The sequence below is a fragment of the Meleagris gallopavo genome, chromosome 1, assembly GCF_000146605.3.
Source record: "Meleagris gallopavo isolate NT-WF06-2002-E0010 breed Aviagen turkey brand Nicholas breeding stock chromosome 1, Turkey_5.1, whole genome shotgun sequence".
Taxonomy (NCBI): Eukaryota; Metazoa; Chordata; class Aves; order Galliformes; family Phasianidae; genus Meleagris; species Meleagris gallopavo.
In genome coordinates, this window is record NC_015011.2 from 63186086 (window position 1) to 63213247 (window position 27162).

General features: G+C 35.3%; 1 protein-coding gene across 1 annotated transcript; it reads right to left on the minus strand.

Annotated features, from left to right (window-relative positions):
- Positions 1 to 563: 563 nt before the first annotated feature.
- LOC100539278 (FYVE, RhoGEF and PH domain-containing protein 4) lies at positions 564 to 27162 on the minus strand. Its single transcript, XM_010715166.2, has 14 exons — positions 27157 to 27162; positions 23600 to 23689; positions 21612 to 21757; positions 17813 to 17969; positions 16524 to 16662; positions 15636 to 15694; positions 14873 to 15019; positions 13101 to 13273; positions 10399 to 10429; positions 10120 to 10215; positions 9576 to 9701; positions 7527 to 7667; positions 6472 to 6612; positions 564 to 6285 (listed from the first exon to the last, which is right to left on the minus strand). The coding sequence occupies exons 1-14, from the start codon at positions 27160 to 27162 to the stop codon at positions 6028 to 6030; spliced, it is 1710 nt and encodes a 569-aa protein (XP_010713468.1). The 3' UTR covers positions 564 to 6027.

Here is a 27162-nt window from a genome sequence, read left to right on the forward strand (position 1 = left end):
GTGCTCAGCCAGTGAGTGAATTCAAAGAATCTAAGTTGTCTGTGCTTAGGATCACAGTCCTGCTAATTAATAGATTGCTTTTGCCTCACTCTACTTGAACTCAGTGCCCAAGAGATTACACTGAACAACTGCTCAATGCCTTCTTTCTCCCTTTTGTTCAGAGCAGGGCTTGAGAAACACTAAGAGTGCTATGGGGCCACACTGAACTTTCCTGGATTGGGTTGCTCATAAAGTACTCTCAAAGCATCCCCATCATAGAAACGAACATTATTATTGCCATTAAACAGCTTTGGATGTAAACTGTAAAGGGTTGCTGAGGCAACATCTTTGTCTTCCCAGTCTAAGATGTCACAGGATTATACACAGCCCTTTGTGTATTTGGAATATATATCTTTCACTCCTTTGGTTGTATTTTGGCAAATTAGGCAATGCTGTTCCCAAACATAGCTCCTCACCAGCACCTGCACAACTGGAAATGCTGTTTTCATCAGCGGGAAAAATAAACAGTAGGTGGACAAAAGCAACCAACCACGAGAACAACAAAAAAGAATCAGCCAACAATACTTATTGAATGATGCTTTTATTTTACAGGATTTTTTTTTTCTAATTATTCAATGGAAATTAAAGTGCTTACTTTTTACAATTCTCCACTCACCTTAAAACCAAATATACATATATTACAGAAAGTATATACAATATCTGCAATTATTTTACATTCATATATTTTTGACCATAAAAATGACCACATTTGCACAACTTTGAACGTCATTTAAATCTCACCTTTTAAATATTCTTCAGTTTATTTGCAAAACCAGAATAAATTTACACCTCTTCCAAATATTACTATTTTTACAAACAAAAAGTGTCTCTCAATTAAAATCAGAAATAATGTTTTCATAATAAAGGGGAATTACAATGCATAGCCTGTAATTCTCATGTCACATTACAGCTGATCCAGCTCCCACTAAAATTAATGTATTAATCTGCCTCGAGGGCTGCAGAATAGGGAATGTGCTAATTGAAAAAAAAAACAAAAACCAAAACACAACAGTATTTCTATTGCAAACAATTCCCCGTATCCAACAAATCTGACTTCTTTCTTAGAATTCTTAGGGCACATTATTGCAAAAATGCTTTGAACCAATTCCTCCACTTGTTCTGAATGCTTTTACCATAATTAATGAATCTACATAGGATGAACTACAAAGCAAAGTAGGTTGGTGTTATGCAGGGGCTGAAAATATGTTTTGTTGATGGAAATCTGCTGAAATTTTAGTACAGAGAAAATAAGTTCTATATTCTCTTGTGTTAGGATGAAGGGATGAAAGCAAAATGCCATGGATGAATCTGGGCCTAATTGTAATCACGAAGTTTTACAGGAAGCAGCCTGAATGCATTACTGGATTTAGTCTGTTTTGGTTTTATGCAGTTGGAAATAGTAATCGTGCCATAGAAGGAGGTCTAATTCTGTTAATTTTTTCTCCTGAAAAGCATGCTCAACACAATCAATATAGTCAATTATACTTTGAATGCAGCACAGTGCGTTTCTGATTGTAAAATACTCCTTGAAGCAGGTCGTATGAACAATAGTCTCAAACATTACATACACACACATATATATATACATATACACACAGATACAGATGTGTATGTATGTATACATTCACAGACAATAAGTTACTATTATGATCTGTTAGTGGAAAAGGAATTTAGGAAGCAATCTGACTAGCAGATTAAAACTCATCCAAGACACATGTTTCACTACAGCCCTGTAGGTCAGCTATGGGTGCATTCCTCATACCAATAGGGCCACAGAATGAAGAGAAAACATCATATATTAAGGTTCAAATTCCAAATAAGAGTACACCACAGATTAAGACTGATCTCCCTTTTACCGATGGATTTATCTTAAGGATAGTTACGTCTGCCACAAAATTCTTTCTTTATTCGAATCACTTTCAGATCAACATCTGTCTCCACTCACTCCTACACCAACTGTCTCCAAGTGAAACCCCTCAGAAGTTCAGCTGAGCACTGTGATTCCAGATGAGACGTAGGAAGTCAGCAGGTCTTAAAGTGGAGTAATACTGATTTTCCACCCACGTCTTTATAAAATATAAGGTAGATTTCATGTGTATTTAAGATATATGGTAGTTTACACCCGTTAAGGATTTCAAAATATATCTACAGATAAAGCTATTAATTACTCAGAATTATTTCTATGTGGAATGCCTACTTGTTTGCTTGAAATCCCCTTTCTTCAGTATAAGGAACCACTGCCATTTGTTCATTTTATCTAATCACAATATGAAAAGCAGTTATTATACTAGTTGTATGGTGAGAAGTACTTAAAAGAAGAAACAAAAAACGAAAACCACAATGAATCCCCAAGAACCTGTCAGATGCTTCCACATTCTTTCCAGACATTTAAAAAATGTATATATATTTATCTTTTTTTCTCTTGACTCCACTCAGAGCTCTTTAGAATATACATCTATTCTTAACCTCAACTAAAACTTATGCAAGTGGTAGTGTATTTTTTCTACATTTAACCCATGCCTTAGTTTCATCCATATTTTAAACATGTGAAGAATAATAAGCCTCTTATATATAAAAGGGATTTAGAGAAGATTGATAAAGCACTTCAAGATGGTTTTGCATAAAAAGGTGCTACTATATTACATGCATTTAAACAGTTTAATATTCTGCTCCAAATAGAAGATAATGTTTTTTTATTCTCATATCTGTTTTATACATAAAAATTAAACACCTTTTGGAATAAACAGAACTATTCAATGTAAAGTGATCTGAAAGTACTAGATGCTATCAGTTTTACAGCAGCTCTTCAACTAAGCACAACTGCCTGATACCAAAAACAATTTTTATAGGACCTGGAAGAATGATGTAGACATCATAATATATTATCTTTCCATAACTGGGTGAAAAATATCATATCATTTTGAAAATATAATATGCTCCAAACGAATATCATGGTAAAAATTTGTGTTTGAACACAGACAAATCACACAAAATTGCTTCATCTGTTTCTAATTGCACTGTAGGCTGATCACTCTTAGGTAGAAGTGAGCATTTCCTGAACACGAGAATGACAAAGTTTAAATAATGCAGCAGAGCGACTCACATACATTCATGTATTATGAATGAATGCTCAGTTACGTTGTATTCTCCTCACACGCATAGTTTCACGCTAATAAATACTTAAAAAAATAACAACCAGCTGAAATGGGAACAGCCTACACCGTATCAGAACGATGGCTTTGACTGCTTTGGTCATGACACTTAAGCCACAGTGCTTACTACTTAACATGTTTCCCTTTGCAGTTATAAGAACAAGCTTTGGATAGCGTAGGGAGGGAGCTCATCTGTGGAGAATGGCATAAAAGTGGTAAGGTGGTTAAATCTAGAAGCAACTTCTCATACATAGAGAACCACCCATTTGTGTGCTGTTATCTTCTCAGTCAGGATGTAGTAATTCTGACCAAGCAATTAAGAGAACATGAAGGAGTTTTTGCTAGGGTAAATAAAATATTCCACTGTATAAACTTTAATTGTTGAAATAGAACATGAAGCTAAATTCCAAATAAGTAACTACTGCTAATAATATAATAATAATGCTAATTTAATTCCACATTATGTCCACATGCAGAGCTTAATCTGGGATATGCTGAAACCACTGAAGCAGTTTCAGATACTCAATACCACTATAAAAATAAAGCATTCCAGAAATTGCTGCTTCTAATGTTCTCCTAATTATTTCACTGGAAATGGGTCTTCCTACTTGGCTCAGAATTAAATTTGCAAGATCTCAAAATACAGAATGTAGTAAATGATTGCAATTGTTTCACCATATTGAGTATAATTCAGTCCGTCTTATCTTTTAAGATAAGGGTCTCTTTTCAGGTAGATTCACCCCTCCACAACTTGAATGAGGGAAGTGATGTTTTTATACATGAGGTTGGATAAAAAGGTGACCCCGCAGATCCCACATGTGCATTGGAGACTCTTTCAGGAGATATCCCCTTTCTAAGACCATGGAGAGCTCTCCCTGCCTGTCTCTTGCCAAGGTATACACAAGCACGTGCTACAGAGACCCAAGTGAAGATTTGATGGAACTTACCAACACAAACCCTAACCACCTTAAACTGCTCATAACTAGAGGTGAATACGGCTGGAAGTAGAAGTAACTTAGCACCTCGCAAAGAATTACAGAAGAGCCTGCGCTTCAGATAAAAGCAATACTAGGATTACAAAGACAGTAACCTGCAGGTGGAACACCCAAGGAAGAATTCAGAACTGACATGCACAGTAAGCAGCAGAATTAGTGCCCTGCAATGCCATGCCCTGATTATTACCAACACTAGTGTAAAGCTTTGAAGTCTAAAAGCCATTGTAAATTTTGGATTTGTGCAGCTGAGAGCAAAATCCAGCCCACTAACATGAAGTTGTGACTTTCTTACTGAAAAATGGCAAGCACTGTGTACTCAGGTATGTACAATGCCAAAAACAAAGTTTATTCTAACAATCCTTTGTTAAGTGCTAAGTAAAATGAGTATTTTTTTCTAGTGTTGAAAAGAAGAGTAAAGTGGGAGTTCAGTCAATAGTTCATTTGGAAATTTCATTATAGAAAGTGATAACTGAAATCTGCCCTCATGTTACCAACAAAACTGGACTTAAGCCTGAGCTCTTCAGCTTCTATGTTTTAAAATATGGACAGCAGTTATACTGAGAAGTAACACTTCTGGATGCTCTCTTGATAAGCTGATTGCAGAATATGTACTTATATAATTCCCTTCCTCAAGATTTGCAGGCTCATATTTCATACTAAATGCATTTAAAGCAGTCTCCATAATACAACAGCAGTCATTGGAGACTGCTGTCATAAATAGTATGTAATCTTCTGCAAAAAAAAAATCACAATATTTAGGTTCAAAATGTTATTTTGTCCCAATAACCGTAGTAACAAAAATACCTGTTCCCAGAAGATTAATAGAATCTGTTGATTATCTTAATCTGCATACTGCATTTTAGTAATTAACTACTGCACTCTTATAAGATAACAGTGGTAGGACACTGAAGAAAAATGACTACTCCTTTAAACACAACTGGAACTTATTTGTCCATTGCATGCCACTTATGTTACTGCTATTTTTTTTTTAATGCATAAAAATATCAAGATCATTAAGTGTCAGCTATTAAAACAAATCACTGAACAGTATTTGCTAATTTAGGACAGTTTAATTTCAAATAGAAAACATGCTTTTTAAATAAATTATTCATTAACAGGAAACCCAGTCTCAGGAAATAAGAGCAAAAATCGAATATTGTACATTTTAATACTGTACATATATTATATACTTCTCATCTTTTATGTATTCCTTTCTAGACTGAAAATCATTATATTGTTTTCTTGATAAACTGAAACTTTAAAAGCCAGTATACCTGTAAAAGCAATTTGCATTATTTTAATTAAAAAGAAACAAATGAATACAACATATGTACAGAATTCAACCTACAAACTACTTACATTAAACCAAACTATCCCTGTATATTTAACTACAGATCTATTTTGGCAATGTGGAGGTATATCTTTTATCCTGTTGCAACTCCTAATACGTAAGCAGGAAGCTTCAATATTTGCACTCATGATGATAGTAGCAAACATGAATCAAATAGCAACTTTCAAAAAGAAAATCTGCATCACAATCAATAAGTAGTACGGTAAAGTTAGAAGGTATTCTTAATAGTATTCACATTTTTAAAAAGTCTCTGAAATGGACCTGTACATCACTCTTCTTGACAGAACATAAATATAAGAAAGAAATCCCTAAGAAAGACCAGAATTTTTCCCAAACATAAAGTGCTAAGACATATATGGTAGTAAGAAGTTCTGTTTTTGTTTTTTTCTTTTTGTTTGATTGAGCAAAGAAAGGTTAAGAGGTTAACCTTCCTCAAAGGTTAACCACAAATTCAGTTGAATTTTTAAAAAATACCACGTGTTCTTGAGCTTCAGCATTCAGATGTTTTAGAAGATTCGGGTTGTTCTTCTAAATTCACTTGCAGTTCATTCTGACATTCTGATGTCTCACCTTTGACAGCTAAATGGATAACTTTTAACCATTTCTGTTTTAGTTCCTCATTGTCTGCAGCAAAACTGTGCACAGACTTCGACTGGGTCAGTTTGAAGCTGTGTGGGAGGTCAGCACTTCTTGGGGTGTCATCCACCGTATAGCCCAGAAGTGGAATAGTAGCCAGAGCTTTAACATCCTAAGAAGAAGGAGAAGTACCTGATTAGAAACAGCCAATTAATTTGCCTGCCTGCTGCGTTTCATTTACTACACCAGCTGATAAAAACACTTGCATCTTTCCTCCGTTACCAAGGTATCTGATTTCTCTTCCTCAGATGTCAATGTCAGTAATTACTAAAAGCTTTTCTATTTCCTCTTGGCTTACCTGTGGAGCACCATACATGTACAGGACGACAGCTTCCTGTTTAGGTATAACACACCATGCTTTCTGCCAGGGCTTTGATTTTTCCATGTACTGAAGAAAGCTACATATGACACTATTTCCAGAGACTTCAGCAGATTCAATCTAGGACAGCATAAAGCATGAAGAGGAAGGTAAGCTTTCATTAATAAAAGCTAAAACCCACAGAACAGAAAGGCTGAAATACACCACGAGTCATAACACAGCTTGGATAATAGCAGCAAAAGAGCTTGAGCAAGTAAGATAATGAATGAATGACCTGACTTATGGAGATTGTATAAGTATTACATACACAGGGTCACAAAATGTACTCTCTAATGCACATAAATCTGTTCCTTCTTTCACCAGTAATTTTGGATTACACACTTATAGATATCTAAATATTTTTCCTCCTACTGCAAGCCTTTCTCTGTATCTTAGTATCCACAACGAGGTTTTATTTCTAAGGTAACTTCATGTGAGGCATTGAAATGCTACTGACTATCCAATGGGATAACCACTCTATTTCAGCAACAAAATGCTATGGCAAGATCTAATGCAAATGCATTCTAAAGATAACATAAGAAAGCAAGCATTAATTCTAGACAGAACATTAGGAGAATTGCCCAAAATCTGAGGTCAGGATGACACGCTTCTCAGGTTAAATGTTGATGCCGAGAAGAATAGCAAGAACACAAAATGACTACATGCTAATACTTCCTCAGCTCCATTCCTTTCCCTCCCAGTAATGATGCAGTCTGAGTGCTGCCACAGGGTAGTCAGTCACTTTGTTGTCATGAGAAACAGCATGCAGACAGTTGTTTCTTCATCTACCTTAAAAAGCCACCATGCCAAGAAACAGCAGTCTCTTGACTATTTAGTGCTCTACTGGAGTCCTGTAGCAGAATTGTGACAGATGAATGGTGAAACAAATAACCCATCAGATGAGATCAATTTGATTCATGTGTTTTTTATTTCTCTCAAACACAAAAAAGCCCCACAAGAATGATACCACATGCGATATTTTTTACATTACATACCTCCAAGATGCCTTTCTTCTTCTTTTCCTCGCTGTCAGTACAACCAATTATAACATGATAGCAGTCCTTACAAACTTTATTCAATTTATTGCCATCGTACTCAAGATGTGCCTTATAATCAGAACATTTCCAGCAAACCACCTTAGAAACAAACAAAAAAAAAGATAAGCAGACATATAAATTGTAAGTATTTTTAAAATTTCATGAAAACAATTTAATTAGAAATTAATATTATTATATCTAATAGCAATGTATTGCTCAATTATGAAGAAAAAGATAATGGCTATTATGTCATAAATAGTTTAATTGAAAATAGTATTTTTCCAAATTGGTGCCACTGATTCTTAACTAGAAGTGTTCTTCACTATTTACATTACAACTCTGTACAAAATCCTATTAGTCTTTCAATTATACCTGTAAACTAAAGATAGGAATAGAATTAGAATATAGGATGAGCTATGCTGCAGGAAGAGTCTCCCATTTTCTTTACATATTAACCTGAAACGGTACAGTCACCATTTTGTTTTCCACATAACCCCAGAAATGCATAACTGGGATGTACTTCAAGAGAGAAAAAAATTAAAATTCATCAGAAATGTATAATTTTTAACCTGTTAATAAACACTGAACTTACAGTTTCAGAATCTGTTCATGAGTAATAAGTAGTAGTAATAATAATACTAAGTAGTAAGTAAATTCATAAGTAAGTAAATGTTACACTGCTGATATTTCTTTCGAATAAATATTTAAGAAAATTGAAATGCAAAAAGATCTGAAGGAAATTCTTTCATTAGAAGTATTTTCCTACAGGAATGTTCTTTCAGCTGAAAAAGATGCCCTGCATAAAACAGTGAGAAGAGCCAATTCAGCAAAGTAAGGTAGATGAGTGGACTTGACCAACCCAAAGACCTGAACACAATTTTATGAAGAGTCAAGGATCTGTAGTAGTAATCTAGCTAACTACCTTCAGCCAGTATCCATAGAGAACACTCGGTTTTGTTTCCAGTTATTCACTTCTGGAAAGACACTTTCACTGACCCAAAACAATTCCCAATAGGAATGTATTCTAAAATTAAAATGGAAGGAGATGTGATAGAACTCAAGTAAGAGTCCAAACTCCAAAGGGGAAATAAAGGTAAAGGTGATCTTCAGATTATGGAGGAGTGTTAAGATAGAACAATCTGGGAAGCAATAAAACAGATGACAACTGTGTAATCAATAATTTCGAGCTTCTGAATAAGTCTCTAGTGTTCAGCAAAGAAGAAAAGCAGAGCTGTGAATGCAATAAGCCTTCACATAACGTATGAACATTAGAAAGAAGCCATACAAGACAACCTATGTAAAAAAAATGAAACCTGGGCTTGCACTACCATCTACTGGAGAAAGGAACAGCTGCTGCCTAGCAAGAAAAAAACAAAACAAAACAAGCACAAGATGTTTGCTCTTTAATTAACTTCTAAAAACTCTTACGTCATATCACTGTTGTTTAATTACTTTAATGTGATGTGTTATTGTAGCCTCACATATGGAAAATGGCAGTAATACTCTCTTCTTCCCACCTTATCCTTCTCTTACACTTCAGATATGTTCACAGAATTGAACACTGAAATCAGCTGGTAAAAGCTCTAAGACTTCCCAAAGAAAATGTTTTAACAGCACCACTTCATGATCTGCTTGCAAATAAGAGAGAGGTGGTACAAAATAGGAACAGGAGGCAGCCAGTGCTGTCAGAGATAATGCAGGTTTATGCTATTTAAACAATCTTCAACCTGCTGAGATCAGTGGAGGCCACTCAGAAGTAACACAGCACAGTTTTTACAGGCACTCGGGATGTTTTCCACAAATGCACATCTTCCTCTGCTGCGAATTACTTTCAAATTTGCTATGCCAACTAACTTGGACAGAAGATTCTTTGTGGTGCTATCCACAGATTCTCCTTTCAGTCACAAGCGCAGTAACAAACTGCAGTGTAACAGCCAGCCACCAGAAGTCAGCTGAGTGCTCAGAGCCATTTCTAAGCCAGCTCACCTACAGCAGTTTTGTACTTACATGTCCACACGCTCGGCAGTGGTGCCGCCTTCTTGTCAGTGCATTGAAGGGCTCCTTGCATTTCATGCACATGGTTACTTCATTGTCTCGGATCCACCTTGGCGCTCTCTTCCCAAGCTCAGCGTTCTGAAGAGGGCAGGGGAAGGATGGAAGGATTAGAAAAAAACAAAAAACACTTGTACAGAAATTTTAATGGAGAAAATAATTATTCTCTTCCTCTGGAACGGAAATGGCAAAACACAGTTCTAGATGCATTTTGAAATCTATACAAGAAATAACAAAGAGCACAGTCAAAAACGATTATGCATGAATGAAAGGATACTCTGTTATGCATTTCAAGGGGAAAAATAAAAAAAGACTCATTTGTAAGATTTGGCATTATGAAGAAAAACAATTACGAGCAAAATGACTACTTTGTACTTCTTTTGCTCTAAGGATGATTAGTTGGAAAACAAAGCTGCTTCTGATTTATTCTATTTTTTTTCCAGCTACTGAAGAACAAAATGGGCACTAATAGGGTTACAAAGGAATAAAAGCAACTTACAGAAACCTCCACGGGCATGTCTTCATATTCCTTAGCAATAGCATTTCTGAAAGTTTCATTCCTCTGCTGAAAAGCTTCTATGGTATTCTGAAGCGCCTAGGGAAACAATGGAAAAACTTCTCAAAATACATTACACTTCTAATGGACAGTCTGCATTCTGACCATTTATTGATTAGCAGAAGGAAACTACAGCCAGAGAATACGAATATTTTTGATTTTTGAGGCTTTGTGATTGCCTCAGTGAAAATGCATTTTAAAAAAAAAAGTAGAAGGGTTTACCTTTATCCATTCTTCCTTGTCTTGTTCAGAACTAAAAGAAATATTTGACACATTAGTCCAAAACTAGTTCAGAAAACATTATTTCACTATCAGCAACTTCCTGCAAAAGCCAAGAATCTGAATTAATTTTCATTAATTCAAAATAAGATAACACTGCTAATTAACTGTCCAATTAAAACAGACAAACAGAACAAATCACAAATAGTAGTATTCCCATTGTTGATTACTTCTTTTGTTTTTTAAAGAGCAGGACAGAAAGGAAGGAAGAAAAATGCAAACTATTTAGGTGTAGGTGTATTTTGTTCTCTCATTTCGTGCACTACTAAGTTCACATCAACACACGTTTCTCCTGTATATATATCTACCAGATTTTATCCCTACAGAAAATAATTCTTACTGCTTTTGTTGCTTTGTTTAAATTTTTCTACAGTGGCAATAAAAATACCCAATGGAAATAAAAGCAAACTCTTCAACGTTATGAATCAGATCGCTGACTTTTCCTTTTTAATGTTTGGATGGACTACAGATGACTTAATAGTAAGTACATATAAAACATACAGATGAGACAGATTAGATAGAGGAAATATATTAAACTCCAACCTTGTATGATAGATTTCTCTTTAAAATACATCAATAGGACTTTGACATTCAAATCTTTAGAAAAGTTACTTATTTTAAAATAGTAGCACCATTAGAAACTGCTGGACAGCGATGGTAAATAATACAGTTTATCCACAAGCTTTAAGTCATAAAGATGAGAATTAGCACCAAAATATATCTCTCTCTTTGAAAGCGATGGTCAACCTGGGCAACAATATGGAAAAAATACTGCTGTAGCCATATAATGTCTGATGTACAAAATCTCAGTTTGTAATGGATTGCTATGAAGGACGTGAAAGGCAACTTTAACAACACCGCAATAAAAATAACTCTTCATTCACGCATTGTTTTCCAATATTACTGCAATTTGTTAGGTAGTAGAATCCTTAACAAGTATTTCCCATTTCCACCTACCATCCATACATCAGGGAGAAAAACTGTCTTAGACAAAATAGTTCTCCTTCCCTGCTTACGCTAAAAAAACAAAAGCCGAGCTATTGAACATCATACCAGATTAGCAACCTCTCAAAGAAATAATTTACCAGCTATTTAAAACTACTGATGGAAAATACCCTCAGATAGTATTCTGAAAAATAAATAAATAAAAGCATACCAGTAAAGAAAATTCCAAAGGTAAACTAAACATAACAAAGTTGATGAAACTCCTGAATTGGGGATATTAAGGCATAGAGTACACAAAATACTCATATATTAACCAAGACTTGAATAACCTACTTTAATAAGATTTCAGTCAATACTTTTTTTTTTTCCCATAATTTTGTACACATTTAATGCATTCTAAAAATGTTCATAATACAAAAAATAAAGATGGGTACTTCTCAAACTAATGCAATAACCTAAATTACTGGTAATTTGGGAAACATACCAAAATAATCTTACTTTGTTGTAGCTTTCTTCTTCCAAATAAAAAGTACTTCACAATTGGTACAACAAGATGCCATTTTACACCACTGAAGTAGATATGTGGCATAACTGCTTGCCAAATACTTAGCAAAAAACATGCATCAATTGATAATGGAAGTGACTGAGAGCAAAAAGAACTTTATTCCAGAAGTCTTCTAGATTTGAATGGAAAGCTTTTTCCTACCATTTTTTAAAATGAATATTTATTATTGTATTGAATTTCAAATTAAATTATAGAGTAGGCCAATTGTTGTGTGCTGTTACACTTAACTGTATTTACTTCTGTTACTCTTAAGTATTTTTCCATGAAGAAAAATATCTTGCAGTTTTTAATTTGATAGCAAGCTATAGTCTGTCCCCAAATGTATGGTGTAGACACAGAACTATCACCACAGATATCCTTATCAGGTTGCAATTACATCCTGATGGCTATGAATAAGACCTTAAGGAAGCTCCAAGAGGTTAAGTGGATGTTAAACTTGTCCTACTTTATTTAAGGTAGCATAGACAGGGAAAATTTAGTCTTAGCAATGCAAAAAGCAGGAATAGAAAGGTAACCCAGCAAAAAAGAGATGAGAGGACTGATAATAAAAAGTGGAAGAGTGCCATTTAGAAGAGTTCAATTGGAAGGAAAGGACCCAAGAACTAAAAGAACTTGTCTTTCAGATTGATCTCTGGAATCAGAGGAAAATAAACAAATCTGAAGAACGGAGGAAAGTAGGTACCCATCTACCACTGCACAGAGCTACATCCTGGAAACATATCCCCACCAGATAGTTTTGTTGGGAGGATGACTCCTGAGTTGAACTGATCCATTTGTACCAAAGTGGTTCAGGTACCAGAGGGCAGCAGCACTGCCCAGATTAATACTCAGTGTCTCAAAACTCCTGATGAAGCCAGACAGTTTGCCTTTGCATACGCTGATCTCAATTTTCCAGGCAGCTCACGCACAACTGTCTTGGATATTTCAGCAAGAAAAGGCAACACACTATATGCTGTAGCTGCATCTTCCACTCCAAGAGAATCTCAGAATGACAATTTATGCTTTTTGCCACCTACGTTATTTTTAAAACACTGCTATTAAGATGAAACACATTCTATCTTCTTTCAAATCTATCAGATCAATTTATGTATGTAAAAACTTAATCCTCCATAAAAAGGCAAAAGACTTCTCTTACCTGGCCTGCAACTCCAGCGTTCGCTCTTTTCCAGACACTTGAAAAGTGTGTGGGTATTCTTCATTATGAGTTTCTATAATCTTCATACCATCTATGCCAACTCTGGTTCGAACTGAGAACTTTGATCCTACCAAGCTGAATTTGGGGACGCAGTAGAGCAACATATTGTTAAACTGGGGAAAAAAAATAAATACATAGCCTTACATTAACAAAAACACAGAAAACAGCGAGTTCCTACTGAGAACTAGACAATGTCACAAAGCTAAACTAAATAGGTGGAAAGCGGGTTCTTTTCTGCTTAGCTGATACATGCAGAGACCAAAACTGTAATGCAAGGCATCTTTTTTCTAATATTTTTATGGGATTCAGAAATAAAATTTAAGGCCAGGACCAACAGCTATCAGAATAATTGCTCTGTATATACAGCAGTCATCATAACATTTATTATCTACTATGCTTAGCAACAGGACAAGGGGAATTGGCTGTGAACTGGAAGAGGGTAGTTTTAGTGTGAGGGTGGTGAGACACTGGAACAGGCTGCTCAGATATGTTGTGGATGCTCCCTCCCTGGAAGCATTCAAGGCCATGCTGGATGGGGCGTTTGAGGAGCCTGGTCTAGAGGGAGGTGTCCCTGCCTATAGCAGAGAGGTCGAAACTACATGATCTTAGAAGTCCCTTCCTATGATTCTGTGCTCCAACTGGATATTTTATGCCACTGTAATCCTTTTGTTAAAAAAATAATTCACATGCCTCAGTTCTGCAGAAACTATTCTAAATTGCACAGTAAGAACTCTGCTCTTCTTTACAAATTCATTTTTACCCTCTACCAAATCACTTAGTATTGTAGAATTTGCAACTACTATTATTAGACAAGGATATGAGTCATTTCTCCAAAAGAAATGAATACTGTGGTCTTACAGTTTTTATTCACAGAAAACCTCAATATCACATGAAAAAAAAATAATACATGAGCAGGACAAATATATATTCCTTTATTAAATATTAGAACATTTACATTCTTATGTAAATGTCCAAACTTCCAGCCAAGGAACATATTTCTTAAATAAGCTCTAATGAATTTAGTTCTCTCACATCTTTCCTCACATTTTCTCTGTATTTTTTAAAAAGAGATACTCAAATCCCTTTTGAACTTGTCACCTCTTGTGTTAAGCAATGAACTGCATCGCACCTTTTCCAAGGGAGCTTTAAGGGCACACTGCTGTAGTCTGTTATTCCTAAGAGAAAAAACGGGCTCCTGTCAAGAGGATGAATTGCCATAACAACAAGTTTCCATAGGACCATAAGGCTTACACAAGCACCAAGACACACAGTCTACCAGGTCTGAAATCCCAAGCATCTACATTTCTGTTTTATGAGAACTACAAAGTTCCCATGCTCTAGAACACAAGTGTCCAACCTTTTGGTTTGCCTGGGCTGCACTGAGTGAAGAGGAATTGTCATGGGCAATACAATATTGTTTATTGTATGTAAGTAACATTTTTATTTTTTATTTTTTTTTTAATATTAGAACATAAAACGAGTGGTTTGGACCTACATTTTTTAACAACGAGTTGTTAGGTGCTGGTTCAGTTCTGAACAGTGTTCTCATGCCCTTCTATAAGCAGTAATGGGTTTGCTCAAGCTCAAATATCATTAGAGGAAGAGTTACTCATTGACATCAACTAGAAGAGAATTTGCCTCTCTCTTTCGCAGTTCTTTCAAGTCTAGAAAGACAAACAGCCACCCTTGCAAAAAGACAGCATCATACTCACAAGGAAAAGGTGACGTTCTTGAGCAGATGTATTGCGAGCAGCAAGTTTAAGGATCTGTCCTTCTTTTATTAGTTCATTTGAAGGGTTCACAATGTCTTCCTCTTCTCCCAGCATCTCATATATCTCTAACAATTTCTTTAGATTCTCCTGTTCACGGAAAACACAATTACAAAGCTTATTAATTAACAGCACTGATCTTAATGCATTTTAAAGGAAATGCCAGGAGCTTGTGTAAGTCTGGAGAATGTTAGTTTTGTAACAAATATTTTATATATATATATATATTTATATACATATATAGCTGGTATATATAGTCAACCATGCAGATTGATTAATCAAGTTGATATAGCTTTAAGAAGTATTATGATAGTCTTTAAAAATGTTGGTATATATAGAGCATGCATAATTTATTGTCCAAAATTTCAAAATACTAATTAAGTATTTCAGAATACTTAATCTATACCTATCATGTCAGTCTGATAACAGTAGGGAAACGGTAACTATTTTTTACAAACATTATTTTTCCACCAACAGAAACAGATGCAGCAAGGTTAAGAGTCCAAGATATTTGAACCTGGAACTTGTCAAATTTTGTTTATCATCTCCAGGAACTGTATAAATAGGGCGAGTAGAAGCAATCACTTGGACACAGAGAAGTAATTTTTTTCCATTTTAGGGAAAATGTTCAATTCAAGCTCCTAGCTTCACTGAATACTCAAATACAGTATTTTTAAAAATGAACAGTAAAACAAGAATAATTTACCATTTTCCTTATTGCACTATTTGAGTGGCTTGCTGCAGTGGATATAATTTCCAGGGATTCTAGATAAAAGGAAAAAAAAAAAGAAAGAAAAGCAAAACAAAAAGCTGCATTTTCATGTGTATTTCTATTGCACAGAAAAATGGAAATTTCTACAAAACTATGTTTGTAATTTTTACACAAATTACACCCTATGATAAATTCATTACATTATCAATGAAAACTAATGAAGGTAAAGTGGACAACACAAGAAATCCAGCAACCAAATGGAAATAATAATCAGGAAAGATCAGAAGAGAATTATTGTAGATTACCTTAAGGTGAGCTTCAATACTTAGAACCACTCTTTTGTGATAGGAACAGTCACGGTTTTCTCTCACCTCTTTTCACAAAGTACTCCAGAATCTCACACAATTTATTTTTTTTTAGTTCAGACACCTCATATTACTAATATTTACAATAATATTGCTAATAATGAAATAAAGAGAGGAAAAACATTGAAAATTGATTTTTCTTTTTCCCTGTAAGAGTTTAAAAACAGAACAGTCTAAATCTTCCTCTTTTTTTTCCAAATAAAATAAAATACATGTGCATAAAAAAAATAATCTGATGAGTAAAAGCAAACAAAAAAAAAAACTTGAGCGCAATTCCAAAACTAAAGCAAAACTAACATACTCTGTTAGAATAACTAAAGGCTTTACAGTTTCTACACTAATTTCATCTACTTTTCAAATATTTTTTCCAAAGAATCCTACTATTCCACTCAGTAAATGCTACCATTCTTTTTGCAGTGTTTTTCTTTTCACTTTTTTCCCTGAAAATGGTTTAAATGTACAGTATCCCCTTTCTAAAAGCTTATTACCACTATTTTATTGACTAGTAGATATTTACTTTCAGCATCTTTCCAGTCTAGGGAGTCCTGAGGCAATTTCCTTAGGTAGTCCTTTAGAAGCATCTCATAGCGTGGAATGCGTTGTACAGGCTCTAGCATGTGATGTTGTAATGTCAAACTTCCACACACTTTTTCCTTCTAAAAAATTGTAAACATATTTCAGTGTAGTAAGCAAAAATACTACTTCACAAGGATTTAGTAAAATAAAAATTATAATAGATAAAACAAATAATGTATTTTAGGAACATGCACGACAGACATTCTGAAAAAAAATTACAAAAGCTACTTTAACAAAACAAATAATTAAAAGTTCTTTCCTAAATGTAATTGTAAAAATAATATCCTAAATATTCAGCAGAACGTATAAAGTGAAGCCCTACCAAAAAAAATTCCCCAACTCCAGTGTACTTTACCATTCTTTTTGTAATAACTCTGAGATTCAGATAAAGAGCACTGAGTTATATGAACAGGTCAGGATTATGTGTTAGAAAAAGTCTCTTAAATGAGCAACAAAGGTGTGTTTTATCTCTTTGAGGAGAGAATGCTTTCTTAGAGTTTTATTCATACTTGGGGATGTTGTATTGTTTTAAGATGCATGTTCTTTTCCATAAACTTAGATGTAATTAATAGAATACATTAAAATACACATAATTGCCTTCCTTGGCTTAGAATCAAGATGCCTTTTATTGCAATGAAATTTAAGCAGAAATATCTTGCAGTATTTCTTGATGTTGGGACATCAAGAACAGGCAGGACAAAGATACATACCTGCCTTTCACAGAGAAACCTACAGGGAGCACTATAGCATATGAAACACGCTCTTTGAAAGAACAGCTTGTTGCTGTCAAGTCTCCTTTTACTTTTTATGGCTCAGCATATTGTATTTCAGACCTACTTCCAAAGCTAAGTGTTCTGCATAAACAGCAACAGTGTGAGCCAACAGAATACCTGCAGATTCAGCACGAGGATCTAAAGCTGCACTGATGCACGATTTTATCCTAAAACTATTTACTGTCAGTATCTATGACAAAAATATGTTTAGTCTTCTCATGCTTCAAGCTTTACACATTGGTCCTCTGTGATGCAGTGGAAAGTCTGGATTTATGTGGGTATTTATGCACATGTGAAGAGAGAAAGAGAAGAAAAACTGCAGCATGAAGTGGAGAAAAGAAACACTTACTTCTAGAGGATTCTGTAATTTTCTGTTTTATTCTTTTCTCTCCTAAAATCCTAAACATCTTTATACATGCTTGTACTACTTGCAGCTCTACATTATTCTCCACATTACCTGAATCTCCTGAATGATGAATTTGAATTGAGGTGACCGTTCGGTCCATGTTTTCACCAATTCCATTGCATTATCAAAATTCTTCACGTACTCTCCATACATCTTGAGAAAAGGAGCTAACTTCTGCAGAATATCTCCAATTCTGGGGGTGGTAGTCCTGCAAAGTAAGAGAGTGGAATCTCAGAGCAGACAGAAAAGAAGAAAGTCACACATGGTTATCAAAAAGTTTCAAGCATTTAACAGAGAATCCTTCTGCTTGGAATCACCTTGTGTAGAGTTTCAACACAACTGTTAAAGAGAAACTGAATTAACATGGAAAGAGTTTCTGCATTCTCGTTGTGAAGTGTGAGCATTGTAGACCAAGTGGAACACTAAAGAACAGAAAACTATAATAAAAAGCTTGAAAGTCTCTCTTTACAAAACATAATCTAAATTATTTTACCTGCAGTTCCTCAGAAGTATTATATCATCTTATACTTCTGTGGACATACTTTACCCTCAGTAAAAACCTGTGGTTTTGTTTGAGGACCAAATTCATACTACAGAGCTTCCCTTCAGTGCTCAGTATAAATACATGCATTTACAATGTTAAAAAAAAAATTATTATTTATCTGACAAAATGGATAGAGTAGTGAGAATACCTGGGATTCCAGACTTTCGTGGTAACTTTCCCACATTCTTCCCAATTACTGAGAGCATCTTAAAACAAATCAGAATAGTACAGAAACTAACTGAAGGACAGGCACAGAGAAACTGTACTCTGTGTGCACAGAAAGCATAACAGCACACATGCATCTCTGAGAACTGGAATATAAAATGTGTTTCATATTTTGTTTTCAAGCACTCATTCAGAAATCCATTATCTCCGGAATTCAATAGGTTGGATTGGACCCTGGGCAACTTGATCTAGTGAGTGGCAGCTGCCTATGGTAGCTGGGTTGCAACTGTAAGGGAGGATGATCTTCAAGATCCCTTCCAACCCAAGTCAGTGTGTATTTCTATTACTCTGAAAATCTCTACAATTGCTTGAAATAAGATTGTAGCAAGGTGGGCTCTCTTCTCCCAGGAAACTAGTGATAATGGCCTCAATTTGTACCAGGAGATGTTCAGGTTGGATATGAGGAACGATTTGTTCTCAGAAGGAGTGGTGAGGCACTGTAATAGGCCGCCCAGAGAAGTGGTGGAATCAACATTCCTGAAGGTGTTCAAGAAACATGTGGATGTGGCACTGAGAGACATGGCTAGCAAGCAAGGTAGTGATGGGTTGGGGTTGGACTAGATGATATTAGAGTCTTTTCCAACTTTAATGGTTCTATAATTCTACAAAGTCACAAATCAACACACTGTAGTGGTCTGAAGAGAAGCAATCTTCTGCAATTACATCTGCACGTACTCTGACACACCACTGCTTCCAAAGCTGTTCAGAAGGGAAAGTTACTTGAACAGCAAACACTGGCAAGCTCAAGAAATAGGATTTCACATCATTTGTAGGTACAGAAACACTTCCAATTTTGGTGTTATCAGACCACAGTGGTATTCACCTAAGCATTCTAAAAAAATCTAGAATTAAATAGTTGAGAATTTCTGATTGTGGAAGTTAAGCAAAAGTCTGTAAAAATTCACACAGCCAAGGTGATTATAATATATAAGCTAACAGACATCCAAATGGAATTGAAATTTGTAGTTCCAAATTAAAGCAAAAATCACATCAGTAGGTCAGTTCTGAAATTGCCAAAGAATACAGTCTAAAACATTGCGTTGAATAATTTGTCCCCAAGAAAACCCCAAAAACTCCAGAGGATATCACATTGTGTTTTTATATTCTTCACAGGTATTTGCTATTGGACTTGCTTGGGTACAACAGAAAAGCATTTAGATTTGTATTTTGACTTGGAATTGATATTATGCTCTGTTTTGCTCTTTTCATGGGAAATATATTGCACTGTTTTCAAGCCATATGTTGTGAGAGATATTCAGCTCCAGCTGTTGCTCAGCTCATTCAATATGCCATTACCAAACCATTTCCACTGGATAAGTTTAGACACACATGGTGTTTTATTCTAAAAGAAGAATCTTCTTCTGCTCTCTTTCCCAATTTCAAGAACTCTACATTGAGATCCCTTCCAACTGCTGCAATTCTGTGATTCTGTGACTTTCATTTTATGTGTTCAAAAGCAACCAAAACTCATGGATAAGTCGGAATTTTTATGGGAATTTTAAACAGAAGTAGTGCATACAAGTATCAAAACTTCAATATTTCTATTAATTAAGAGAACTGCTGGGAAAAGCAAATTCTGAATCTGGCAGAGGCTGTTATGCCAGGCAGTTTCAACAATCATCAGAAATAATTTTCTTAAGCCACACCCTTTCTTCCATCTTATCCCAAAAGCAAAATGTTGTTAGGGCATTCAAATAATGTGTCTCACAGCACAGAAGTTTTTTCCAAGCAGCTGCTTACAGTGCAACTTAGTAGTTTTTCACCAATAGTTGTAGCTTACCTGCAAAAAAAATGCTATTAAACCCTTAAGGCTATGTAATTATATACACATAATTAGCATGCAATTTAGCATTTTGCAAAACTAGCATGATCCATCTTCTGTGCTGAATCCAGAGCAAGATCTTGAGAGTTAGTCACAAAATTAATTTCAAATACACACTGACAAAATGTAGTGTATGCTGCTTTTTAAGCATATTGTAAGTTAAACTTTACATCTCATGATTATGCAATCTATTTCCTATCAGATTTTTTTTCAATTGTTCAGATGAAGAGAATGGATTTGTTTTGTTATTCTGCAAGGAACATAAGAAAAAGGCTTAAACTTTGTTATATTTCATGATACTCAGGTTTTATTTACTTACCTGTATTACAGACTGTTCAGGGCTACCATAGTTTGTGCATGATAACTACTCCTACTTAAAAGAATTTTTTTTAACAATTTCATAAGATAAACCAGAAATATATGGCCATATTTTGGTATCTCCAGAATCCCATATACCAAGGAAGGATAAAGATACAATAGTAGATGAGTACATTAGGGACTATATTTACACATCTTCCTTGCTGCAAATATTCTTGACTTAGTTTTCTGTTTGAAATTAAAACCCCAAACACGAATTATTATGTATTCCATTTTAGTACTGAAAGCAATAATAAGAAAGATTACTGTGTTGGAGACCAACGATAGAATGTTAGGAAACCACACTGAGCTGCTACAGGCGTGATTCAGACTGGATATCAGGAAAAATTACTTTACTGTGAGGGTGATCAAAACACTGGAAGAGGCTTCCTGGTTAGGTGGTTGATGTCCCCTGGCTGTCAACATTCAAGAGACATTTGGATAAATCCTTAGTATTATACTGTAACATCTAGTCAACCCCGAAGTGGTCAGGCAGTTGGACTAGATCTTTGAAGGTCCCTTGCAACTGAACTATTCTATTCTTATTTCTGTTCTGCAAGGGTAGCACAAAACAAATAAATCCACTTTGTCTCAATTTTTTATTACGCGCACTGAATTCATCAGGTTGCACAATTTCGGTTTGATTCCCTAATTCAGCAGGGCTTTTAATCATGAGTAATCTCACTGGCTTCGGTAAGATAGATATCTTAGTTTGAGCTAATGATGAAAGTCCTTTGCTGAGACAGATCCTGATGAAGTGTAGAGGAGCAGATGTTCTCCTACCCACAGTGTTTCCTTGTATTGGAGCACTTAATTATGAAAGTATCTTCAGTACCTTAACCCCGTAACAGCTTCTACAGACACTGTTTTAGTAAATTACTAATCAGTGAATCATCTCTTACCATTCTTGCATTCTTTTCTCAAGTTCGGGAAGTAAAAATTTACTGTGGAAGGCATTTATTGATGAAATATTAGAAAAGATTTTGTTAATCACTTCAGCTGGAAAAGAACCTCTGTTGGCTTCTTCAAGGAGTCTGGAGTAAAATACCTGCAATGCAAAAAAAGAACCCCAAACCTATTAGCTTTTTATCTTTTATCACTGGATGAAGAGCCATCCTCTCCTTCCCACTCCAATCATGACAAGACTAATGTTTCAATAACATAGGCAGATAATCACAGAAATTGTTTCCTTTCCCAGAAGTTAAAAGCTACTCCTCCTGTTACACCTAGCTTTTTTCCTTTGAGCCACAAAAGTGCTGTAGGCTGAGCAGACGTAAGGAAAGCCAAACTGAAGGAGTGCCATTCTAGTCTGACTCCAATATCCTGTCTGTTTTAACAGTTAGATCTTCTCAGCTCTCCCAGCTCTCCAGTCATGTTTTCCATTCTCACTTTCTCTTCAGTGAGCATGATTTCTGATTACCATTAGCCCAATAGCTGTGTGCTATAGCCCCTTATCCTTAAAATGTCAAGTAACCAACAGACTAGAACAGACTATACAGACTATACCATTTCAAGTGCAAAAGACTTTAATACTATCGTAGTCTCTAAAATAAAAAAAAACAACATTATTTCCCCATCAATTGCTCTACTTGACTTGTAGGCACAAAATGAGTAGAGACACATAACTCTTAACATGCACATCACATAAACCAGTGCTCATGGGAAGCTATGTCTCACACAGTCCATGTCTCACACTTTCATTTATACTTTAAAATACACTCACTTTGCTGCATCTCTGAGAGGACAATTAGAAAATTTGGATAAATTCCTTCAAAGACTATAAAGGTTACATACTTTTAAGCCCAGTTTAGAAGCACAATGGTCACGAACAATCCACTTTCCTCACATTATCAGTAGTTGAGCAGCTGCGCTTGAAACCATTTTTCAGAACTCTGTCCAGCTAATATTTGGAAAAGTCATAGAGTAATCTATGCATGATTGAATCAAGGACAATACTTATACATTACCTGTCAGTAAAAGCCATAAATTAAATAATAGGTATTGTTTTTTTCCCAATCAAATCAGAATTTTTTTCTCCTCATTACTTATAAGGACAACTACTTAGATTCCCCAAGGAATCCAAACAATTATTCTGTCAGTCGAGGCTTCTTATTTTTTTCCTCAGCAATGTATACAAGACTTTTGCATTAGGCCTGAGAAGTTTAAACAGTGATATCTGAGAAAAATATCGTGGAGTAAGGCAATGCATAGCTATAAGTACTCAGATAAAATGGATATAGGCATTTTGTGAAAAGTAAATAAAAATAAGAAAATACTAAGAACTACAGATTTTCAAATTTAAGAACTATCAGTTTAATTCTAAAGAGCACAAGAACTTGACTCTTCTCTTGCAGGAGAAGTAATTTTTGTTCACTTTAACAGGATCTACTCTAAATGTACAGTGGGAAAATAGGGCATGTAGGGTTTAGAATGGGCGTCTTCGTAGGTTCTTTAGCATTGAAGAGAAATGCTGTTCATGTGGCTCAAGTCTGAAAGACTTAATTTGCTAGCGGGCAGGCAACTTCAGTACTATAAAATGATTCTTCTTGCTCAACTCAAGAGAAGCCAATAAATGAGTGAGCATAGTATTATCCATCCCTTTTATTGGATTGGTTACTAGTGTGGATTTTGCACTACTGTTGCTTATGATGAACTCTACTCATGCACACAGAAGATTTGCATTAATACAACATTCTAAAACAGTTTTTTAAAAAAATGCAATGTTCTTAAATTAGAAAAAAAAAAGGCAAAGTTATGCAGCAACCACAAATGACTGGCTGTAAAGGTCAGCGACATGAAAAACATAGAACCTCCTTTACGTAATTTACATGTGCATGCGGCCATTTTAATGAACTAAAAGAAAGAAAAGAAAAATTCAAAAGAAACATACTTGATCTAGGAGGCCAAGTCGGCTAACATAGGCTTTTTCTGTTTGCAGAAGTTCACTGGCAATTTTGTGACGTTTCTGTTCATCTGTCTCCTAAGGGAGAAGAAGGAAAGCTCTTAAAATACTAGAGAAAACATAACAATAAAGTAGGAGGAGAAAAAAAAGTTAAAAAGATACACAATTACTTCAGAGTCCAAAAAGCATCTGAAAATCAACTTTCACATTTAGGAAATGTGAAATGTCAACCTATTTTGGAAAATAGAAGCTTTCTGCCAATTTAATCAACAAAAAGAAGTCAGAGGAGGATTAAAAGAAAGGAAGAAAAAGAAATCAGTAAAACTACAGAGCAAAAGCCAAAGCCTAACCAATTTATTATTTCTCAATTTGTACAGGAATCTTTGCCAAAGCTCCAACTCCCTACTGAACAGCTCAGCTCCATCCCTGTAACCAAGTACTATCAACCTTTCAGTGCTGGAAGAACTCATTTGCAGAGTAAAATGTAACAGATGGAATTAGTTGGTGTTCTCCCTCGCCCCCGTTCTGAAAGTTATTTGAACTGACTGTTCTTTGCATAACAGAACCATTGCAAAATATCATTAAAAATGTGTTATGTTCATCAATTAAATCATTGCTGATGCACGGTTGACTGCAATTAGAATATTCCTTCACTAGTTCTTTACATAAGTCATTTTTGTTTCTTAGGGAATTTTTCACTTTAAAGTCTTTCATTCCACAAAAAAATGTATTTTTGATTCTTCTGCTTCTGCTTCTGCTAAATGTAAAACTTAAATATTTGTTCAAATTTCAATATTAAATTTAATATGTTGGAATAGAAAATTATGTGTTATTTCAAAACAATTAAAAATACTAAAAATACTAAACATTCCAAAATACTAAATAAAAGTCTCATGCTCAGAAGTGCCATATTCAACAAAACAGCTCTTCCATTATAAGATTTTCTTTGGGGTTTAGTAGCTGTGCTGAAAAGTACTGACATTTAATGACATCTGAGTCCTAAGGAAGTGCTAGTCTATGTCCAAATGGAGCTTATGGGAAAATGGGAATTTTCTAGACAAACTTTGGAAATCTTCCATTAAAATAAATAAAGAGAAGAGCCTGACAGAGTTATTTCTGATTTCAAACTGCCTACTGCTTTCTGCAAGATGAATATTTGCAGGTACATATAGTTGTACATATTGCCAAAAAGTGAGCAATAAAGAACAGAGCTTTCATGTAAAGGACCAAAGTGTGTTCTTTCCCCTTTCAGCATTCAGCAAGTCTTCCAGATACGAATACTTTACAACTCTGATCTTCAGTGTTAACAGTCACACTGCTACATAGGAAGTCCCCTCCCTAAATACAGGCTTTCAATAGCGACTTCAAAGCTGTTCATTAAATCTATTTCAATCAACATAGCAACCACAGTAACCTACGGAACAGCATTTTAAGTGCTGTCAAGAGACATTGCAGAGAGCTGAAGGATTAGCTGCTACAGCCCCAGCATGCTGTTTAGTGCAGTTATTTACAAGGAATCTCACATACGGATTTGCCAGAGGCACAAAAACATGGAGGCTACTGGTTCTTCTTCAAATACATTTTGGATTTGTTTTATTTTTCAATTTTTCTTTGTTTTTTCTTTGTTTGCTAAAAGTCCCCACCTCCCTGAAGCACTGCTACAGAACTGATGTACAGTTTTCAGATTACTTCAACTAAACAGGAGAGGGAAAATCATGCACAGCGCACTGAAAAAAATAGTATTTAAAATGAGCAATTCAGAAAAAGCATTCAGTCCTCACCTCGAGCCAAGGCAAATCCCTTGCTCTTCCACTATGCTCCAACCCCCTGCTTTTCCATTCTTTAAGTATCTCCCTCACACATCTCCCTAATTCTAGAACTTCGATCTCCTTTCTACAGTCAGTACTTGACTCAGGAATCATCTTTGTGGGAAAAAACATCCACCAAGGATGAGTTATCTTTTAATCACAGTGGCATGCTCTTATTCCAGCATAGGAACATCCACCTACAGGGTTAGATCGGTGCAAGAATAATGCAAAATTTGATTGCTAATGCTTTTTTTTTTTTCCAGAGAAGTCCTCAGTTTCCCGCTATATCATCTCAATATCTGCCTACATTTTACAGCTCCCAACTGTTTTCTACTTCTAGCTCCATCTTCACCTCTTCTCATACTCTCACATCCTCGCCTTCCCAATACCCTATCTAAAAGAAACGATCTGGTTTCCATGAGGTCATTCCAGCTTCCTTCTTTGGAAACAAGAAGTTTCAGGCTATTTTGTTGACAGTAACATCCATGTCTTTTAGAGCTTTTTTGATAGAATTGGCAGCTGCTTGTCACAAACACAAGGGGTGAAACAGGTCCACATATATAGGTTTCAGGTCTTCCTATATTAAGGAAAGACTCACCACCGTGCTATGTGGAATGATATGCAAAACCCATGCTGTACCTCTGTCCCAGCTTGAGCACCCACACCCTGCTTGGAGAGGGCACAGACATGGGCTCAGGACAGGCAGAGGAGACAAAGAACAGGCTCTGCAGATCTGCACGAGGCTATTCTGAGCAGCAGAAAAGAAGTCTTGCAATATAATTTGGAAATAAATCCTGAATAATATTTTGCAACAGTAAGAATGACACAGAGCTGCTGGTTATTAGAGCTGTTCTACAAAACAGTCTTGAAAAAGCTCACAGAGACAACTGGAGCAAAAAAGCTTAAAAGAAGAAACTTTAGAAAAAACAGGCACAAAAAACATGAAGTTAATATTACTCTGCTATGAGCTTCAGTGCTTCTGTAAAGAACAGCTGTTTCAAATCTGACCTGACCTGTAGATACTAATCTTTGAAAACTGCAATTTTAGACAATTTTTACTTACATATCTTTAAAATAGCTTCCCTAATGATCTGAAACAGACATTTTTTCTGGTTAAATCATTTATTAACTAAAGTATTTCAAAATCAATCTCAAGCAAACCATACTTTCCGATCTGTCCAAACATTTGACAAGGTTCATGCAGGCAGAACTCCAAATCTATATCTTTAGATAGTATTTTAAAATAAATATTTTATCTTGATTGAATTGCATACTCTTTAGCACAAAGCACTGTATCCTTAATATTATTGTGTTACTACAAATGTTTCAGAAATTAAAATTGTAGATGCTTCATCCTTGGAAGTGTTCAAGGTTAGTTTAAATGGGGCCCTGAGCAGCCTGATATAGCAGAAGAGGCCCTGTTTATGGCAGGAGGTTGGAACTAGATGGTCTTTAAGGTCCATTCCAACCCAAACCATTCTGTGATTCTATAGACGTAAGTAATTTTTACCCAAAATGAACTCTAAAGTTAAGATCAAGTATGTAAAACGCAAATGAGGATATGAACTCTTTGATCCGTGTTTATGTTTCCTCCTAACATTGTTTTTCCACTCTCCTAATTTTGGACAAATTACACTAATTTAAAGCAGACTTTATATAAACAAAATTCCAATGCAATCATCACATATTACCCAAACCAAACAAGAACCATCTTCCCATCAAGAAAACTATACCTACCAACAT

Bases quoted from the DNA above. Each gene is read 5' to 3' on its own strand.
- LOC100539278 (XM_010715166.2), bottom strand. The intron at 10,430-13,100 runs GTAAGAGAAGTC...TATTTCTTTTAG, and splicing joins ACGCTGGAGTTGCAGGCCAG to TTCTGAACAAGACAAGGAAG. The intron at 6,286-6,471 runs GTAAGCCAAGAG...CCTTCTTCTTAG, and splicing joins ACATGTATGGTGCTCCACAG to GATGTTAAAGCTCTGGCTAC.